Source organism: Dermacentor albipictus, chromosome 7, assembly GCF_038994185.2.
Source record: "Dermacentor albipictus isolate Rhodes 1998 colony chromosome 7, USDA_Dalb.pri_finalv2, whole genome shotgun sequence".
Lineage (NCBI taxonomy): Eukaryota > Metazoa > Arthropoda > Arachnida > Ixodida > Ixodidae > Dermacentor > Dermacentor albipictus.
This window is the reverse complement of record NC_091827.1, coordinates 87,443,400-87,461,993: the sequence shown is the minus strand read 5'-3', so window position 1 is coordinate 87,461,993 and position 18,594 is coordinate 87,443,400. Positions and strand designations below refer to the sequence as shown.

The following is an 18,594-nucleotide window of genomic DNA, read 5'->3' as shown; positions in this document are numbered from 1 at the left end:
GTTGAAAGCATGTCTTCAATTTTGTGAGGGTAATCTGGTAATTTCATGACAGGTTTAAGGTGGCCACGAGTAACCACTGTGGCCATTAAATCTAAAACGAAGGCATGAACTGTGAGCAAAAAGCAAATGGCTGTTTGCCTGTAGGCATCATCCCTACAATTTTTCATGGCTTACTCAGAGACAATAGAATAGAATACCGAGCTCGACATGGTGGAAATGGGTGTCATGACGATTGTTCAGACGAAGGACCCGTGTGATTTTAGTGATGTTCATTGGGCTTAAGGCACCTGCAATGACAAATATGCTTCTGAAACAAAAATTATTTCGATGATTGCTGTCTCAGGCGGGACTGTCTTTTCCAAGCAGCAAGTTGCAAAGACGTATTTTCGCCTAAGTGCACATATACAATATATATCACTCAGAAAGATCTAACGCTGGATCTTCTAAAACATTTTTTATTTATTAATATATTCTTTATATAAGAAGGATGTGGGATGGCCCAGGCTACAAGTGACAAATTCCTTTTAAGGAAACTTGAACCCCCTTTTTACATGGCATACAGAAAACGGAAACGCTCAAATATATCTGAACACCAAAAAATGACTGCGGAACCAAGCACACAAAAGAAGTTGTACCAAAATATTCTTGCAGGTTAAATTTTATTAGCAGTTCGTCTGGAGAGAGTGTATTCTGTATGCTTCTAGCAGAGACTGCTAGAAGTAATGAGTAATGAGGAATGGCTCGTTTTTTTGTACAACGCCTACCGGTTATTACTTCATGTGCGAGGGATTATTTCCCTGCCAAGCCTCAGTTACCAGCAGGCTAATTATCGTGTAGTGCGCGCTTTGGCTTTTCAAATGAGTGCTTGTAGCACCATCAGTGAATCAGCGTTGTGATAGGCATAGTCATCAACTCCTGCCAGACTGAACCAAACTTAACCATTAATGGTGGAGTAATCGTGCTGGCTGTGTAGACACACTGTTCAATGCAAATTTCTACGGCATAGTGAAATGTTTAGCTGTCGCGAAACAGTGGTGCACATATAAATTCGAAAGTTTGAAGGAACAGCATAACATCAATGCAGCGTGGTGAAAGCCCGTTGTATTGTGAATAAAAAACTGCTACAGACAAAGGACGGGGGGAGACGACAACACAGGGCGCTCCAATTGTATTACAACTTCCGGAAGATTTTCTAAATTTATTGAAATATAAAAATCGCGAGCGCATAAAATAAGACAAATAGGCATTTGCACGAGGACCAATGCTTTAGAATGATCAGCGTAACGCATTCAGACATAGATGCCAGGACTTTTACAGCAGGCTCGCCTGAATTCAACCTCAGTGCCCGCAGAAATGTGTTCGAGAAGCCAAACTTTAACTTTTTTGGAGATTATTGAAGCACGACCCTCAGGAGAACGTTGCAGTTACTAATTTAGATTTGTACACGTGCCCTGGGAACATGTTTGCTTGCACATGACTGGAAATAAATGAATCACACTTATATAATGCAGCTAGTAAAGTTTTTAACGAGATGTTTTGTTATTTGGGTACTGTGCCTTTGTGCACTTTATGGATAACTGCTCTAGAATCCTAGGTAAAAGGGCGCCATTTTATTCATTTCCCACTCTAAAACGTTCTCAATAACAAAACGCTCCGACATCCAGCTAAGTATATCATTTGCATAGAGCTTAACCAACTGGTTCACCAGAATATGCACAGATTCCATGTAATATCTCGCCTCCATGGCGTAGAATCTGGTTGAAATAGTCCCTTGCCTCGTGGGACGCACTGCTGCTGGGCGCAACGTGAAAGTTTCATTTTCTGAGGATGAGTTCAACTTGAACTGGACCTTGGCTACCCCTTGGTTGAAATACACACGAGCAGCTCCCAGGAAGTCTTCCTGATCTCCAATAGTGCATTCTGCATTGACGACCCAGTTAAACTCAAGTTCCGCATCCACCATGGCGTCTACTCCTTTGCAGTATCGCGTAAAAGGCTCGAAAGTGCCCTCTACGGAGAAGTATAATGATGTTAAATTAAGGGCGAAAGGGCTCCACTGCCATTGCGCAAGCTCGAATTCCTCAGTGAAGTAGATGTTCTTCAGTGAAGAGATGGCGCCGCTAATCGCAGCGTCCGATACGAGCTGGTGGTCTGAAAAAAAAAAGATAGTGATAAGAAAAGTACGCTCTATCTTTTGCTCGCACAAAAATAATTCAGCAGGGACACTTAAGACTGCTTACGTGCGCGAATGCAAAAGCACTATACCGTCTCTAGAACAGGGAACGTCATTAACGCACTCAACTTACGCACTCATGACATGGCCCAACCTCCTCACTATTGTCAGCGCCATTACGTGCCCAGTGACGCACGCATTAGGCGGCAGTTTTTTTATTCAGGCAAATGGCTGTGACGTGACGTGTGCCATGGCGCACGCAGTAGGCACAGCTTCCGCCAATCGGAGCCGCGGAGCCGGCGTGGCGTCGGGGAAGCGGTCTCTTCTTGCACCCAGGAGGCGCGGGCTCGATTCCCGCCGACACAGAGATTCACCAGATTTCTTTTTCAAAGCCATTGTTCCACTTAACTTACAGGAACCTGCCTGAAAGTTTTGACGTCAATGCGAGCATTTCTTGACGTGTTTTGTTTCTTCGCGGTGTCGTCCATTTTTGGTACGTTTGCCGGTCACGCCGACTACGACGGATTTGCGCGTGATTGGGCATACAATGCATTCGAATTGATAAATAACATAACATGTTCATCTGCCGTACTGGGAAGGAAGTGCACTTTCTATATCAAATTTATTATTATTAACCCCGCAAGACATATGTAAAGGTTTAATATACTCAAACAGCACCAACGCAAGATTTTCAGTGAAGCCAGAAGTAGCATAACTAGTGCAAACGCCACGTGCGCGGAGATACGTTTTCCATCGAAAAATTAGCTAACCTAGCAGCACGTTCCTCATGTTAGGTATTTTTTGACAGCAGGTAGTGTACAATAATTTGTTGCCTTAAAGTTTACGCTGCAACATGGCGCGGTAAAGGTAATTCTATTAGTTGTCTCAAGCAAATTACGACGCGTACCACCCTGAGCCCTGGATCAAGGCTATCAAGATAATCTCAACTTGAAAGAAGGTTGCCACCATTATATTTAGAAAACTATTCGTACTGCTTTGTGCGTCTCGAAACGGCAAACTAAATTACTTCACCCAGTGATTCGCTTGTACATTCTGTAGCCACTTCTACCCCTGCAGCCTAGGAATACTGACATTCGTTTTAAGCTATGGCCTTTGAGTTGAGACAGTACGGTAGCTGTTGGCGTACTATTTTCCTAAGAGTGTGCTCCTTCGAAAGGAAACAGCGTTAAGAACGGGAATAAACACAAGGAGGTAAAATGGAGCGCTGACTACCAACCGGAGGTTTATTTCGCGCATGACGGCGTATAAATCTTAGAAAAGGAGGCAAAACAGAGAGAAGAAACAACATATGATGAGACAGAAAAAAGAATCTAAAGACACCAAAAACAAACAAGAAACTAATGCCGAGCAGCCAAAATTCGGACGCACCATTCATGCCTTTATCGCACAGTAACGATTTCTCTATAGCTCAACTCAACAGATTGGAGGCTGACATAGCTTTTATCTTTCGCGTTATTTAGTGTTTAGTTTTCACATTTGACATGTCTCCAACTGTTATGTAGCGGGCTTCTCTATAAAGAAGAAACTCCCAATGACCGAATCATAACCTGGGGTAATATAAAAACAAAGAAAAAAAAAGCGTTCCGGTGATAAAGCGCATTTTGTAAACATGCCCAAAGACTTAAAGGGCCCCTGAAACGGTTCGGACAAATTTTGTAGGCGCATAGGGTACAGCTTAAGTAGAACATTCGCACCACAATTTAAGTGAAGCGTTACGTATTAATGGAGTTACAAGCGATTAGAACTTACCCTCCTCCCTAGCCATGCCTTTCCTCCTCAACTCGCTCGCCGAGCGAGCGGCGCTAAGCTCCGCCTTCACTGGCCCTGCGTCACGATGCGACGTCACATCGTCGCCTTCCGGTTGTTGGAGCACGCCTCCTCCCGCGCGAGACCTCTCCGCTGGCCGCTTGGCCGTCGACCGAGAGCCATCGAAGCAGCGTGCGTTGCGAGCATTCTGTCGTAGCGCCGAAGGTGGCCGGTATTCCGGTAACCACAGGCAAGCTGGTCATTTCGGCAAATGAGTGGAGGCATAAACTCAAGCTGATGAAGGAACTTCAGAGTAGACGTACGTGAGCAGCCTGATCGGTCTGCACGGTCCAGACACTTGTTGGCGCAGCGCTTAACCAGTCAAACGAAGCGCTAATATTGCTCTAACCAAGTGTAAAACATTTTAAACATTTATAAGAACAACGTGTTGATGATTACACTCCTGCGAAAAATACACACCAGCAGCAAAGAAGAATGCACTTCGTTGCTGCTACTGTGTATGGTTGAGCTCTGTGCCACCAGGTGGCTGCACCGTGCAGACCATTCACATTTACCTTTCTGCTCATCTCATGGCTCATCCCGGCACAGTCAAGCGGCCAGACCCTGTCCCCTTGCGCTTGTGTTTGCCCTACTACCGGACTTGCGAAACGCTATTGCGTTAGTAATCTTCCGCTGTAAAGTGACGGCCACAAACGCGCAAATCCTGGCGCCTGTCGGATAGCCGCAGTCCGATGCGCAGCAGCCAGTTCGCTCGTATGCTGCCTTGCAGAGGGACACAATTTCGCAATTTCACATCTTTCCAGTCGCTACGTCTGCAGCCCACAACGCAATAAGGGTGATTCATCGTGCTCACGAAAAGACTGATCGACACTGACGGCGGAGCTCTCGTCAAAGACTGCGCACGTTGTAACACAAGCAGACGACACTTTCTGTGTGCCGGAAGTGCTCAAGTGTACTAAAAAACTATTCTTGTGTATTCTCTTTAAGTTATTTTCTTTTTACAAAAACAAAGTAACTAACATTCCAACTATTACGAGCATCATTTGTTCACCATAAAGTTGGAAAAATTGTCGACCACGCGCCCTGGTCAGCCAATCAGATAGCTCGCCCATGTGACGTAATATGGGTTATTTGCATCATATGGGTAGGCGCGGCTTAAAATTCCGCCGAGCAGTGCGCTACGATCGACAGCGACGTGCATTTTTAAAACCTTATATTGAATTACACGCTTTACGCAGAGCACTTAGATGTCTCAATTAATGATGACCTACTCTAACGACTCGGTACGTTTGTAGAAAATCGCCAAAATCGTTTCAGGGTCCCTTTAATGTAGAAAAACAAAACCGCATGTTCTGCACTTTCTAAAATACACGCAACACCAATATACTAAGTGCACACGACTGCAATTTTTTCATTCCTGGAAAAAATTATACGAGCGTGCCATCTGTGGCTATCACACTATGCTTTGGCCTTAAAGGTGGTGTAAGAAAAAGAGCTTCATTTTTGGTGAGTTAAAGGGACCCTGAAACGATTTTGGCGATTTTCTACAAACGTACTGAGTCGTTAGAGTAGGTTCTTCTGATGATTAATTGATGCATCTAAGTGCTCTGCGTAAAGCGTGTAATTTATTATAAGGTTTTAAAAATACTCATCGCTGCCGATCGCAGCGCACTGCTCGGCGGAATTTTAAGCCGCCCCTACCCATATGATGCAAATAACCCATATTACGTCACATGGGCGAGCTATCTGATTGGCTGACCAGGGCGCGTGGTCGATAATTTTTCCAGCTTTATGGTGAACAAATGATGCTCGTAATAGTTGGAATGTTAGTTACTTTGTTTTTGTAAAAAGAAAATAACTTAAAGAGAAAAAACAAGAATAGTTTTTTAGTACACTTCAGCACTTCCGGCACACAGCAAGTGTCGTCTGCTTGTGTTACAACGTACTCCATTTTGACGAGAGCTCCGCGGTCAGAGTCGGTCTCAGTTTTTTCGCGAGAACTATGATTCGACTTTGTTGCCTTGTGGACTGCAAACCTAGCGAACTGCAAACCGCGAGTCCAGTATTAGGGCAAACGCAAGCGCAAGGGGACAGGGTCTGGCCGCTTGACTGTGCCGGGATGAGCCACGAGATGAGCAGAAGGGCAAATGTAAATGGTCTACACGGTGCAGCCACCTGGTGGCACAGAGCTCAACCATACACAGTAGCAGCAACGAAGTGTATTCTTTGCTGCTGGTGTGTATTTTTCGCAGGAGTGTAATCATCAACACGTTGATTATAAATGTTTAAAATGCTTTACACTTGGTTAGAGCAATATTAGCGCTTTGTTTGACTGGTTAAGCGCTGCGCCAGCAAGTGTCTGGACCGTACAGACCGATGAGGCTGCTCACGTACGTCTACGCTAAAGTTCCTTCATCAGCTTGAGTTTATGCCTGCAGTCATTTGCCGAAATGACCAGCTTGCCTGTTTTTAGCGGAGTACCGGACACGTTCGGCGCTACGACAGAATGCTCGCAACGCATGCTGCTTCGATAGCTCTCGGTCGACGGCCAAGCGGCTAGCGGAGAGGTCTCGCGCGGCAGGGGGCGTGCTCCTAAACAACCGGAAGTGAGCGATGTGACGTCGCATCGTGACGCTGAACCAGTGAAGGCGGAGCTTAGCGCCGCTCGCTCAGCGAGCGAGTTGAGGAGGAAAAGCATAGCTAGGGAGGAGGGTAACTTCTAATCGCTTGCACCTCCATTAATACGTAACGCTTCACTTAAACTGTGGTGCGAATGTTCTACTTAAGCTGTACCCTACGCGCCTACAAAATTTGTCCGAACCGTTTCAGGGGCCCTTTAAAGACGAAGCGTTAAATTTTATGTGCTCTAGGCATCCTAGCTGTATTGCGAGACAATAAAAAATGTATTACTATTGTAACTTCGGCGAAAACTCATGTAATATACTGCATTCACGGCATTGGTGGTATCACCATCAGTGTTATTATTAACCGAGGGTCCCACTACAGTTCTTTCACTTTGGAACCCTCGTCTGTATATTTGTCATGTAATTACTTCTTTTTTCGAACCAATAAAGCTGAATCTGAATCTGGAACAAACATGCTAGCCATATTTGTGGGAAATTACATGCAATGTTATCTTGTCGTAAATAAAATTTCTGATATGTTGTCCGTAAAGGTAAGGAAAGGAATTGTCTACAACTCTTTTTGATTTGTAGGCAAATTATTTCGTTTTATTATGGCGCGGACACCACCTGCAGAGTACAAAAAAAAATCTAGCCAGCTAGAAAGAAAAAATTTGCCACCGCACTAATCTCTAGATGATTGTAGATAGTAATGTGATCAGCACAGTAGCAACGTTGCGATACGCTGTATTTCTAACGTAGCGTTTGTCTGTAGCGGTCCTTCTGAGACTTCCGTTGCTACGAACTCCGGTATTGTCCCACTTTGCTATATCACACTCTTGCCGAGGTCACCCATAACCAACGGCGTCTTGAAATGACTGTATGACGTCAATGCAGGGTCGACGATGGAATGACGAAGCAGGAATGACGTCGATGGAACGACAAACATATTTTGACGGGGCGACATCACAATACGTTGACGATTCTTAAGCGATAATGGCGGTATAAGGACGACAGCGTGACGACGACTGTATAAAAACGAACGTACGACAGCGACTGGATAATGAATACACAGCAACGACATGGCAAGACTACGACGGTACAGCCACGATTGAATTACTACAACGGGATTACGTTACAATGACGAAGAAGGACTGACGTCGGTCAGTCAATTGAAACGGTATGGCCATGACGGCACGATCACAATGGGATGACGTTATTGAAGTGATGACGATGGCCAAACGACAGCGTGATGATGAAGCGATGACGAGGCTCGAATGTCGAAGTTAGAATGACGATGATAGAATGACCGCGATGGCACCACCCTGAAGGTATGCAGGCGACTGTATGATGAGGCGATGACTATGATGGCGCGACAACTGGATGAGGACAATGGGACAGCGACAATTTCGTCAAGACGACTGTGTTATGAAACCTGTATGATGATGATGATAGTGTCGACGCAACAGCACGACGTGAGTCGGATGACGAAGTCGAAGTGACGGCGATGGCGCAGCTACGACGGCTCGATTGCAGACAACTATTTGACAGTGGATGCATGACAGCGACTGTATAAGACGCAATGACCACGACGGCACGATAACGGTGGCGTAACCACGATAGAACAACGAAGAAGGATTGACGACGAAGGAACGATGAAGTTGGCCGACTGTACGACAATGGGATGACGTTACAGATGTGCTGGTGATAGTAAAACGAAAGCGTCACGGTAAAGGCATGATGACAGTTGAACGACGACGCCTGAGTGACAACGACGGCATTGCGAGAATCAGATAACGAAGTTAGAAGGTAACTATGGAATGACTATGATGGTATCACCATGAAGCTATGACAAATTATTCATGTCGACGACTCTATGACACATGGACGTCGATGGCATGACAACGTTATGAGAACGATGGGATGATGACAAGCGCATAATCATAATGGCGTGACGACGACTGCGTCAAGGATTAAATCGTGCGTGAGGATGAGGGTGTGACGATGACGGTATGGCGAGTGCCGGATAACAAATCTTGACAGATGACGATGGAACGACCACCGACGGCATCGCAATGGCAATGTGACAACGAACACGTGACCACTGCATTAAAATGGTGGCGTGACAATGACGGCGTCCCGAGAGTCGGATGATAAAGCCGGAATTATTAGGATGCAACGACCCCGATGGAATCACGAGCGCGTACCTAGTGGCCCAAGCTGTTAGAAAAATTGGGGCATTGCGTTGGCGTAGAAAGTGGGAGGACGACGACGTGATGAGAGTCAGGCCACGAAGCTAGAATGACGACGATGGAATGATCACCGTGGCAGACCTCGAGCACATGCCAAGTAGCCCAAGCTAGTAGACAACTTAGGACACTGGGCTGGCGTAAGAGTCTCTACTGGAATAATTTTAGTGGGTCCGGTCTTCCGGCAAGCACGGGCAGTTTGCCGGTTGAGCGGGCGCGTAAACGTCAGCGGCCGGATCGGTGGGGCCAGCTGGTGGTGGAAAGCTCAACCACACAAACACAAAACCGATTACTATACTCTGCTTAGCTGCTGGTGTAAATTTTCAACAGCGACGTAATCGTGTTCACCATGACGGATATTTGCACCAGCAGCGAAGCAGAATAAAGTACTTTACTGCAGTTTCAGCTCTGTGTTTATCTGGTTAAACTGTACGCCACCAGGTGGATGTACCGCTGCCGCCGCTCACGTTTACGCCCCCGCAAATACGGCAATCCACCGAAACCGACCCCGTTTGCCGGAATAGTGGACAGGCAAAAAGTCTCTATTGTTATGCGAAGCGTTTCATATATGTCAAGCGAAGCAAGCTTGTTTGCAAAGAGTGGTAAGTGCGGCATGACGACGATGGTATGACAGCGTGATGCAGGTGCTGCAGTAATGCCATTCGGATGACAATGTTAAATTGATTACAATGGCATGATGACAACAGCATGACGACAATCATTGGGCGACGAAAATATGACAGCGATGGCGCGTCGGTGATGCAATGATGACCAAGGGATGACGAACATGGAATCGCATTGATGGCGGGAGGATAAGGGTATGATGGGAAGGGGTTGACGACGGTGTAATCGCTGCAAAAACATGATGTAATCGACCACGTTATCATGACAGTGACTTTGGGACGGTGACACTTTGTCGGCGATGATATTACGACGATGTAATGTTAACGGTGCTTTGATAACTATATGAAAACGCAGTTACAGCAAATGAGTTACAATCGGGAAGCGATTAGGATGACATGACAACCAAAGCATTATCACAATAACCGGACGATGAAGGAATGACGACGATCGCATGGTAACGGCGGCGTGTTAGCGCTGGAACACACGTCTGCAGTCATGCTCATCACCTGAAGTAGCGGACCACTTTAATTGACGTAATATCCACTAGTTTCTTGCAGAAAGTTCAATGCATACTGGCCAATTACCAGGCCATAATCCGCACTATGTACACTGTTTGCGTGAACTGTGCCCGGCGCCTTTTGGAACTGCTCTATAGGCAGGATAGGGCAACATTTTTCATAGATCAAATTGGCGGATCCTGGAACGGTAGCTTAGTCGGACATTGGCTCCGACCAGGCCGAGAAATACTTCGCGCTTACAGCAGAAAAAAGAAAAGAAAAAAGAAGGTCGTGCCGTGCCATTTCAGTCATATTAAGGTCGTCGGCGTCAGATTGCACCTGTTATAGACACCCTCCCCTCATACACACTATTGCTTGCATTTCAGTAGGGCTTACAAAAAGTTGGATAAATAAGGTAACACTATGAACAATCGCTAATGGTGAATTGCCAGCTGCTTCAAGATGCTTCGCAGAAGATCAATTCCCACAGTGCGTGCGAACTACGCTGCCCGCGTTGTGTTCTTTAAAAAACAAAACTAAACAAGTATTCTGCTTGAGAACGCTAATGAAGTGACGCCTGAAACTACGGAGGCCTTCCGCATTCACAAGTCGGGTGGCCAGCGTGGGAGCCATCTATCGAGTACGCTGACAGAAAAATACATTTATAATCTATTGTGCTTCTAACAGTGTGGTGATATTTGGGAAGGTCTGATATATCTTTCGCGCCTTTATTCGTGTTGATGTCCGTGCGAGATGTAGGTACATGCTGTGCATGCATACTATTCTTTCACAGGTTCCCATGTTCTTTCCTCTAGTAAACGCTTGCACTTGCACCGAAATGTTTGTTTGAGAGTGCTGCGTCCATGTCGTTCTTGGCTACGTGTACTCGATGTATTGCGCGTCATTTAAAATGAATCTGTTCCATTCAAAGACCCTGCGTATTGCTGCTTTCCTTGAGCAGTAGCGCAATGTTCCTACTCTCTCTCAGGAACAATGTCGTCCGCCGTAGTCTTCGTAACTCGCTCTTAAGAAGCGGCGGAGAATGGAACTTTCAGCCGTCAACGGCCGCTTCTACGTCACGAAAGGTAATGATGATCTCAGAAAGGAAAATTATGTTCCACAACACGCAACCAGCAAGAGAGCAACAGTGAGACGAAGAGCTAAAGGTTGGGAGGCTAACCGAGGAGTTGCGTGGTTGACTGCGCTACACTTGAGGGAGAGAAAAAGGGAAAATTATTGACACAGGAACACATTGGTAGCTTGGTCGTCTACTTCATTTTTACCAGCATAAGACCATGCTAGCACGAATATAGTGGACGAAGACGGCCCCCAGGAGGATGTCCAGCAGGGCTGGGCAAAGGTGCTTTGCATTTGTGTCACGATACGATACAAGATACTCGGGAACCAAGCATTTGGGATGCAGATACAATATAGTACCGCAAAGAGTGTATTCGATACGATACTTTCTGTTTGTATCTTGCTATATGCTCATACATTCGGAAATTTCATATTATAGATCTATATAATGAATATAGCAGCAAACGCGTGAAAACAAAAATGTTTGCTTGGAAATTTCTTAACAACGAGCAACTTTGTTTCATTTGAATGAAATGTTTGTCAGTATCTCGAAATTTTGTCTTTCTTGCTCTAGGTATAATGCCTTCATTGTGAAACAATTTATTGGGGTTGTTTTAGTTACATAACATGAAAATTCTTCATCAGCTGCGTTGTCCGGGGTTCTTGCTTCTTGCTTTTGTAAGTGATGGGAGTCCCTGCTCATCTTGCCGACCTGCTAGCGGGCTGCCATATAACTACAAGAACGTCAATAAAGTCATCTGTACGATGTTGCAAATACGCCGCTGGAGTTTAGCCTTGTCTGTAAACATGTTACCGCTTACGGAATACGAGATTACCGGAATGAAATACAGCAGCAACAACGCTGGTAGCGAAAGTCTCTTGCGACGCAACGTATATACAGCGAGCCATTAAGTCTGCAATGAACTTTCAGGTTCTACTTATGTGCTGGCGTAGAGCGTTCGTTAGCGACATATTCATTTATTCAGGTGGCTTAGTTGCACCATTATCAGCTATACCCAACACACCCAGTACTTAAACCAGTATACCCAACCAGTATCTTCATACATGTATACATTTATCTTTGATACTGCCGAGCACTGATGCCCAGCGGCGAAGAACAGGATGCGTCGGCGGCGCCAAACACGCTTTCCCTAAATAGCTTTTTTCTAAGCACGTGCAGGAACTTTAGTGCCAACTTGTAGTCGTTCTGCGTGGCATCTTATAGAGAAGAAATTTACCTGGACATTGGTTGTAAGAAGAAGGCGAGCATGAAACCGTCAGAACAGCGAAGATGGCGGCGATAAATATTGCCGTAGTCTCTTCTGTCCCTGCAAAGCAGAGGTGTCATTTTCAATTGCTGCATGTGAGTATGGTTCTTGCTCTACTTTTATTGCAATGTTCTTTAGAGGAATTTACACAATAAAAATTGCAATCATGCATTTTACCGCGTTTATGTTTATTATTTTATGTACTCAGTAAGTGAATCAACGGGCGTTAAACCTTTAGGCTATTTCCACCTTTTTCTACACCGTTTCCGCCATTAGTCTTTCGCGATTGGTCAAAATTTTTTGCCATCAGGCGCGCGCTGATTGCCTGGTTGAGCAAAATAGGATGACCTAGATCATCCGATTTTGCTGAAACAACCAATCCGCACGCTCTTGACGACAAACTATCACCAAGCAGTGTTCAAGCGTGCTGTGTCGCGCCCGCTCCTCTCCGCGTTTTGTTAGAACGGGGTGGGTTGAGTTCGAGCACAACGCTAGTAGTTGGTATAACGCTCCGAACGCTTCGCACTTGTTACCCACAGGCTAGACGTAAGACAAGGACTTTATGTATTGCATTTGAACTAGGGATAACAGCACATATGTAGATCTCCGCTTACAGGTCTCTTCGGCCGGTGTTGTGTTCGCAGCATCGACGTTTTGTCATCGCTTCTGAATTCACACTGACGTGAACGAGTAACTTCGTTCTTAATACAATTGCAGTTCTACACTGGACATTGTAATGATTTTAGCGATGTCATGTAGATTTATAAGGTGCGCGAGATAAATTTCGTTTCAGTTTCTTAAGCTCGGCTTAGAAAAGTGAGTATTAAGCATTCGAACTCTTCTTTTTTAATACACTGCCAATCATTCACACAAAGCATACCTTATAGACATGTGCGTAAGAAACTAAAGTACGCATCATTAATGAGGGCAAACGCGGGGAAGGCGGGAGGTTGAAATTCAAGACGGTGAGCCAAACGAGATCAAGGTGAAAGCAGGAGCCAACGGTTCGACAAGCTGACTGATTTCATTGAATATCTGAATCACTCTGAAAGTATTTTGGAAAACGCACCTTTCATTGCATTTGCCTTGCGGTCTTGCTGGAACTGCAGGCTGCTCGACCTGTATTCAGTGTGGAATAACGTGTTGAGTTTAGTGTCGAAGTTTGTATCGGCCTCGCTTGAGATCGCACTGAACGTGAATACGCCGAAGGTAAATGCGTTTTATATAGCAGGCAGCGAGCCGCTACAGACGTGACGAAAACATACTGCGATGAAGGCTTCGAGAAACAAACCGTTTTATTCGCAAATGCAGACCACTCATGTTGCAGGAGTCACCATTCCCAGCGGTTTATCCTTCAGATGATGCAACCGGATATTTTCCTTCTTTCTTTTTTTTTTCAGCGCTGCCGTAATCTATCCGCATGCAAGCTGCTTGCACGCAGTTGAGGCAAGAAAGCCTGAAATCAAGCCCTTCAGGCACACCGGTACTGAAGAGAGGTCACCTAACTGTCGCGTTTAGTTCATTCTGCCAGACTAAACAACTTGCACACGCATACAGCAACTAATAACAAGTCTCTGCGGCTTCCCAAGCCACGGCAGGCCTCGTTTGCCGACGACTCTATAAGCGGGAAAACTGTCAAATTCTTGCTATGAAGAACCTTGTTTCTCCTATGCAGTCAGAGTAATGTGTGGATAGTTATTTTTGATGCAGGGTGAATGGCGGTGGACTGCCTTTCGCTGTCATGCGATGAAATCTATATGCAGGCCGGAAAGGCCACAGCGATAAAGTTTGGTAGCCCTAGCGTGCATTATCAATAAAAAGTGATTTGTATTGGTCAACGCATTGTCGTGCTTGTACATGTAAAGCGAAGTTTATTTACACAAAACGGCCTGTTTGCTCATGCACAAGAAGGAACATGCGGTATTTGTGTAATCACGTTTATTGCGAAAAGTAGATGAAAAAACAAGCTTCTATTTACCGCCTTACGCGCTCGAGCGGCACAACTTATGGTTAGAGGAATTTTAAGGGCAACAAAAATATAAGACAATACTTCGGAAAAGTTTGGAATATTCATATCAGTAGGAGGACTGAGAGAGACAATCAAGAAACTTTATGTGGTCCTAAGGGAGTACACTGTCGTAGTCGCGGGCCGCACCCACGCTGGGGGCGGAAGACCGTCATGTTCAGCTCTGTCGCAAGTCCTTTGGACAGCCCGAAGCTGTACCTGAATGTCGTCGCTCTTGATGGCTTCTTCCCGGTCTTCTTGCCTATTGGAAGGTGAGTGGTGCACCGTAAAACATTGACACGGCACGTTCTTCAAAGTGGACCGTTTCTCGCCGCAGTCGGGGCAGCGGGGATCTACACCCCGAGTGTAGTGGCTAAGCCTGGATCTAGAGGGAAAGGAGCCCGTCTGCAGCATTCTCAGCACCGCGGCCTGGGGTCAGCCTAGCTTCGGGTGGGGAGCCAGAAACTGCCTGCGTCCCAGCTGGTAGTGAGCAGTGATGTCGTGGAAAGTAAGCAGTAGGAGGACATAAAATAAATGTGCGGCAGATGAACACCGATGGAAAGCGTAGCATCGGCTTCGTAATATAGTGCCGCAGCATTGGCTTCGTTCCAAGTGCTTAGTAACATATCATACCAAGTAGCACACCCATTACCAATTCATTAAGAAAATCACAATTGTTAAATTTTACAACCTGCGGCGCTGTCAGTATAAAGTTATAAAAAAGGCGAAGTAACATTTAGACCGTGAAGAAAAAAAGACGCCCATAAACATTAAAAAAGAAAAGACACTGTCTAAACAGTGCAATAAGATTGTCCTAAAGGAATCCGTTTCGGTTAGTCCGGCAGTGTTTGCAGAAGGAATATTTCATTGTTTTATTCACAGTGGCAGTCTTATCTTCTGTTTGTGCACGATATACTAGTACTTTAGTATTTACATAAGACGAAGCTGATTGGCTTTCCCAGCCTTGACTTGCCTTTGCGCATGCGTGAGCCTGTTGAGTTTCATTTGGCGTGTACGTTTCTTCATGTCGTTTTTGTGTTTACTGTGTTATATAGCCGCGCTTCGTGTCAAATAAAACCTTACTTGTTACTTTGACACCTGTCCTGTTCCCCGCTTTGCGCGGCGCCCTTTCGCGATACAACTGATGATGCGCTTGTGCGGTCGCGCCCAGCTGTGAATCAATGTGTGCGGACTAAATTATTTGAGCGGTCCCGTTCAAGTCATTAAATAAACGAGTGCTGACAAACGCGCCATTATTCACGAGCTCCTAGCTGCGCAACCTTCGGGAAATTGATCCAGGCAGACGCTTCCCACCTGTGTTGGAGATAGATGTGTTTGTGCGGCGCATGTAACATGAAAAATCGAGGCACCATAGCTGGCTGAAGCCGCACAATAGCCTCCGAAATATGCTGTAGCTAAGAACAAAAAAGAAAGATACTTCGCCTTAAAGGCCAACCAAAATGACATTTCACTTGGCATAAATTGGTTACAACTGAGTGCTATATATGACGGAAGCAATATTGGCAAATGTATGGGGCTGGTAATTGCATAATTTCCTTAACAGCAGCTTTTAAATGAAAAGCAAGCAGACGACTCTGGCACATGGCGGGGGGGGGGGAGGTTAGCGAATAAGGCGGAGGTCAGAGTATGCGCCACCTCTGAGATTTATATGCGCGGTGCTTTAGGGGGGAGGCTTATGGGGCTTCAGCCTCCCCCCCCCCCCCCCCGAAATTTTTTCGTGCTGTCCATGCACCGCCCACACAAGCATTTCCCGGTGCCGGAAATCATTCTGAATTTTCTCTAGAATGTATTTTTAACGCTCGAAAAGACATTTCAGCGCGAACATTGCGAACTCAGGCTGGATTTCGCGGCAGTGCCGGGAGTCACATAACGGGAGTCACACCGGGAGTCACATAACGCAATCAGCCCCAACCGAGCACGAAGTTTCAAGGGTGTTTTGATGGCGAACGGGCTCGCCTCGGCATCTTGAGGAGGCCGCGGAATCTACGCAGCGCATGGATGTCAATTCCGAAATTTATGGGTATAATGTTCTCATAAACTTTTGATGTGAAAGATGCATTGACATTTCCAAAGTTGTGCTTTAGATTTTCAATTGCGGAACTTTGTGGGTTTTATGTTACAATATATTGGATGCCAAAGGTGCACTGACTTTTCTAAAGTCTTACATTGGATCATACAACGAGACAAGCCAAATCAACACACTATAAGACAAGTTGACAAAGGCAGCAGCGAGGTCGGATGAGAAGAAGCGTTGTGGTAGTTAATTTGTGCCATCATGACACATAAAAGAATATCAACATTTTTTCTCCACCTACGCCAAAGCATCCGTGTCAAGACACTAAAGTCAGCCAAGACTACGTTCTTATTTATTTTTTTCTACTTCGTCTTTTATTCGCGAGGACACATTGAGCCTCTTCAATATTTTTGTACTCGCTACCCCAACCGCGGGCTGCCAGAGGCAGCGAGAGCGCATGCGTTTTTCTCGTGTTGCTCCGACCACCACGCGGCGCACTTCGGTGAGCGTTCGCTTTTCTCTGGCCGAGTGGATTTTCGCCTGCAGAGTTTTGGGCACTTTCTGACTAGCAGACTAGAAAAAGAAACTATAGTGGCTTGTCGCCATCACTGTGGGGATTCGACGAATTGCACCGCGTTTGCTTGAGCGCAACCTCTCCGGAAAGCCTTGTCGCGCCAGTGTAATATACCGAGCAGTATGCGTATGGTTCTCGGTGGACCAAGCGTTTCATGTTTTCTTCGATATTCTTTCGGTAGTTACATTAGGTGCCCAAAGTAGGCATTCGATTGTGGCCAACATACTTTGCGCTTTTTCATTTCGGTGCCCCGGCTCCACAAAAGAAAAGAAAGAAGACATTGTTGTGACGCAGCAAATTGTCGTATGGTGAAAGTTCGATTTTGTCACTTCTTTTGCGGACAGTAATGGGCCACGGGACGGTTCAGTTGCTGGATAGTGTTATTATATAGTATTGCGATAGCAATTATCTGGACACTCCAGGTGCATTCCGGCTGTCGCCCTCATGTTTCGTATGAAGTCCAAGGGCGACAACATCGTGATCGCGCACCGCATGCTGCATGTGCGAGTGAAAGCGTAGGGAGGGAGGGGGGGGGGGGCGGAATGGGTGAGACGACGATGGTGGCTCAGTCTTGTGTGCGCAAAAGAGAAAAGTGGGGAGCAAGCGCACCACCTTCCGTCGCGCGCGATACATCGGGGGCAGTGGATGGAATGGAAGTGAGATCTAGGATTCTGTGAATCTCTGATTAAGCAACATGTTTATTTGCCTTGTTTGACGCATTGTACACAGTGACTTTTTTAGATAAGTAGATTTATTGGAGACTTATACGTATATTTAAATATCTTGTTGCGGGTTTTTGTGTATACGTGCAGTGAACTTTGTTTCCAGTGGCACATTTTTGCCTTTTATCTAGCTGTATCTTCGCATTTGTATATTCCATTGTCTCCGCATTTCCAATGTACGAAGGCAAGTAAAATTAAAGTGAGCCAACCAACCTCGCGCAATAATTGTTCGGTCCATTATCTGAGGCATGCACATGACACAGAGGCATCTCTCTATTACAAAAGTGACACGCAGGTGTATCAAAGTTGTTTAATGCTCTCATACACTGGGTTGAACATGGTTGAGCGCATAAGGGACGCTCTTGAAGTTGATCAGTGTGGTGCCCTGAGGTTTTCGACAGCTGAAGGTATTTCCCAAAAAGAAATTAGTCGCCGTATGGCTGCCGTGTACATTGAGCATTGCATTTCATTGGCCACTGTGATGCGTTCGAGCGAACGCTTCAAAGAAGGACGCCAAAGTTGCAAAGACGATCCAAGGCCGGACCAAAGCTATCGTTCTATCACCCGTACCAAAATTGCCAAGGTTGATGAGCTGATGAGGCAAGAATGGAGGATAAGCATTGATTAACTGGGAGAGCGTGTGAACATTAGTCACGGTTCGGTTCACGCCATGATTCATGAACATCATGACGGTTAACCGCTCTTGTGTGCGCAATGGTTGCCCAAGATATTGAACTACCGCCAGAAGACGGAGAAGTTCAGCGCTGCCTTGACTCATCTGATCCGGTATCACAACAAAGGTGACAACTTCCTGTCTCCGATTGTGATCGGGGACGAACCATGGTGCCACTTCTACGAGCCTGAAACACGACAAAAAAGCTTACAGTGGAAACATTCGAATTCACCACTCCCAACAAAGGAAAGGCCGTAATTTCCGCCGGAAAGGTGTTGTTGACTTTCT

General features: G+C 45.8%; 1 protein-coding gene across 3 annotated transcripts; it reads right to left on the bottom strand.

Annotated features, from left to right (window-relative positions):
• Nucleotides 1–1,183: 1,183 nt before the first annotated feature.
• Nucleotides 1,184–13,573, bottom strand: LOC135899680 (uncharacterized). 3 transcript variants are annotated; one of them, XM_065429004.1, is made up of 4 exons: nucleotides 13,367–13,573; nucleotides 12,268–12,357; nucleotides 3,944–4,195; nucleotides 1,184–2,151 (listed from the first exon to the last, which is right to left on the bottom strand). In XM_065429004.1, exons 1-4 carry the CDS (start codon nucleotides 13,371–13,373, stop codon nucleotides 1,583–1,585), a joined length of 918 nt encoding a protein of 305 aa, XP_065285076.1. In that variant the 5' UTR covers nucleotides 13,374–13,573; the 3' UTR covers nucleotides 1,184–1,582. The 3 variants fall into 3 exon arrangements, 1 of the variants encoding a protein (XP_065285076.1); XR_010563688.1 differs by lacking the exon at nucleotides 3,944–4,195 and having other exon boundaries at nucleotides 13,367–13,564; XR_010563689.1 differs by lacking the exons at nucleotides 1,184–2,151; nucleotides 3,944–4,195 and adding an exon at nucleotides 11,642–11,763 and having other exon boundaries at nucleotides 13,367–13,571.
• Nucleotides 13,574–18,594: the final 5,021 nt, after the last annotated feature.

What these genes read in the sequence shown, in the direction of transcription:
- LOC135899680 (XM_065429004.1), bottom strand. An exon ending in TTCTTACAACCAATGTCCAG is followed by an intron (nt 4,196 to 12,267) that starts GTAAATTTCTTC and finishes CGAAATGACCAG; the next exon opens with CTTGCCTGTGGTTACCGGAA. An exon ending in AGGCATGGCTAGGGAGGAGG is followed by an intron (nt 2,152 to 3,943) that starts GTAAGTTCTAAT and finishes TTTTTTTTTCAG; the next exon opens with ACCACCAGCTCGTATCGGAC.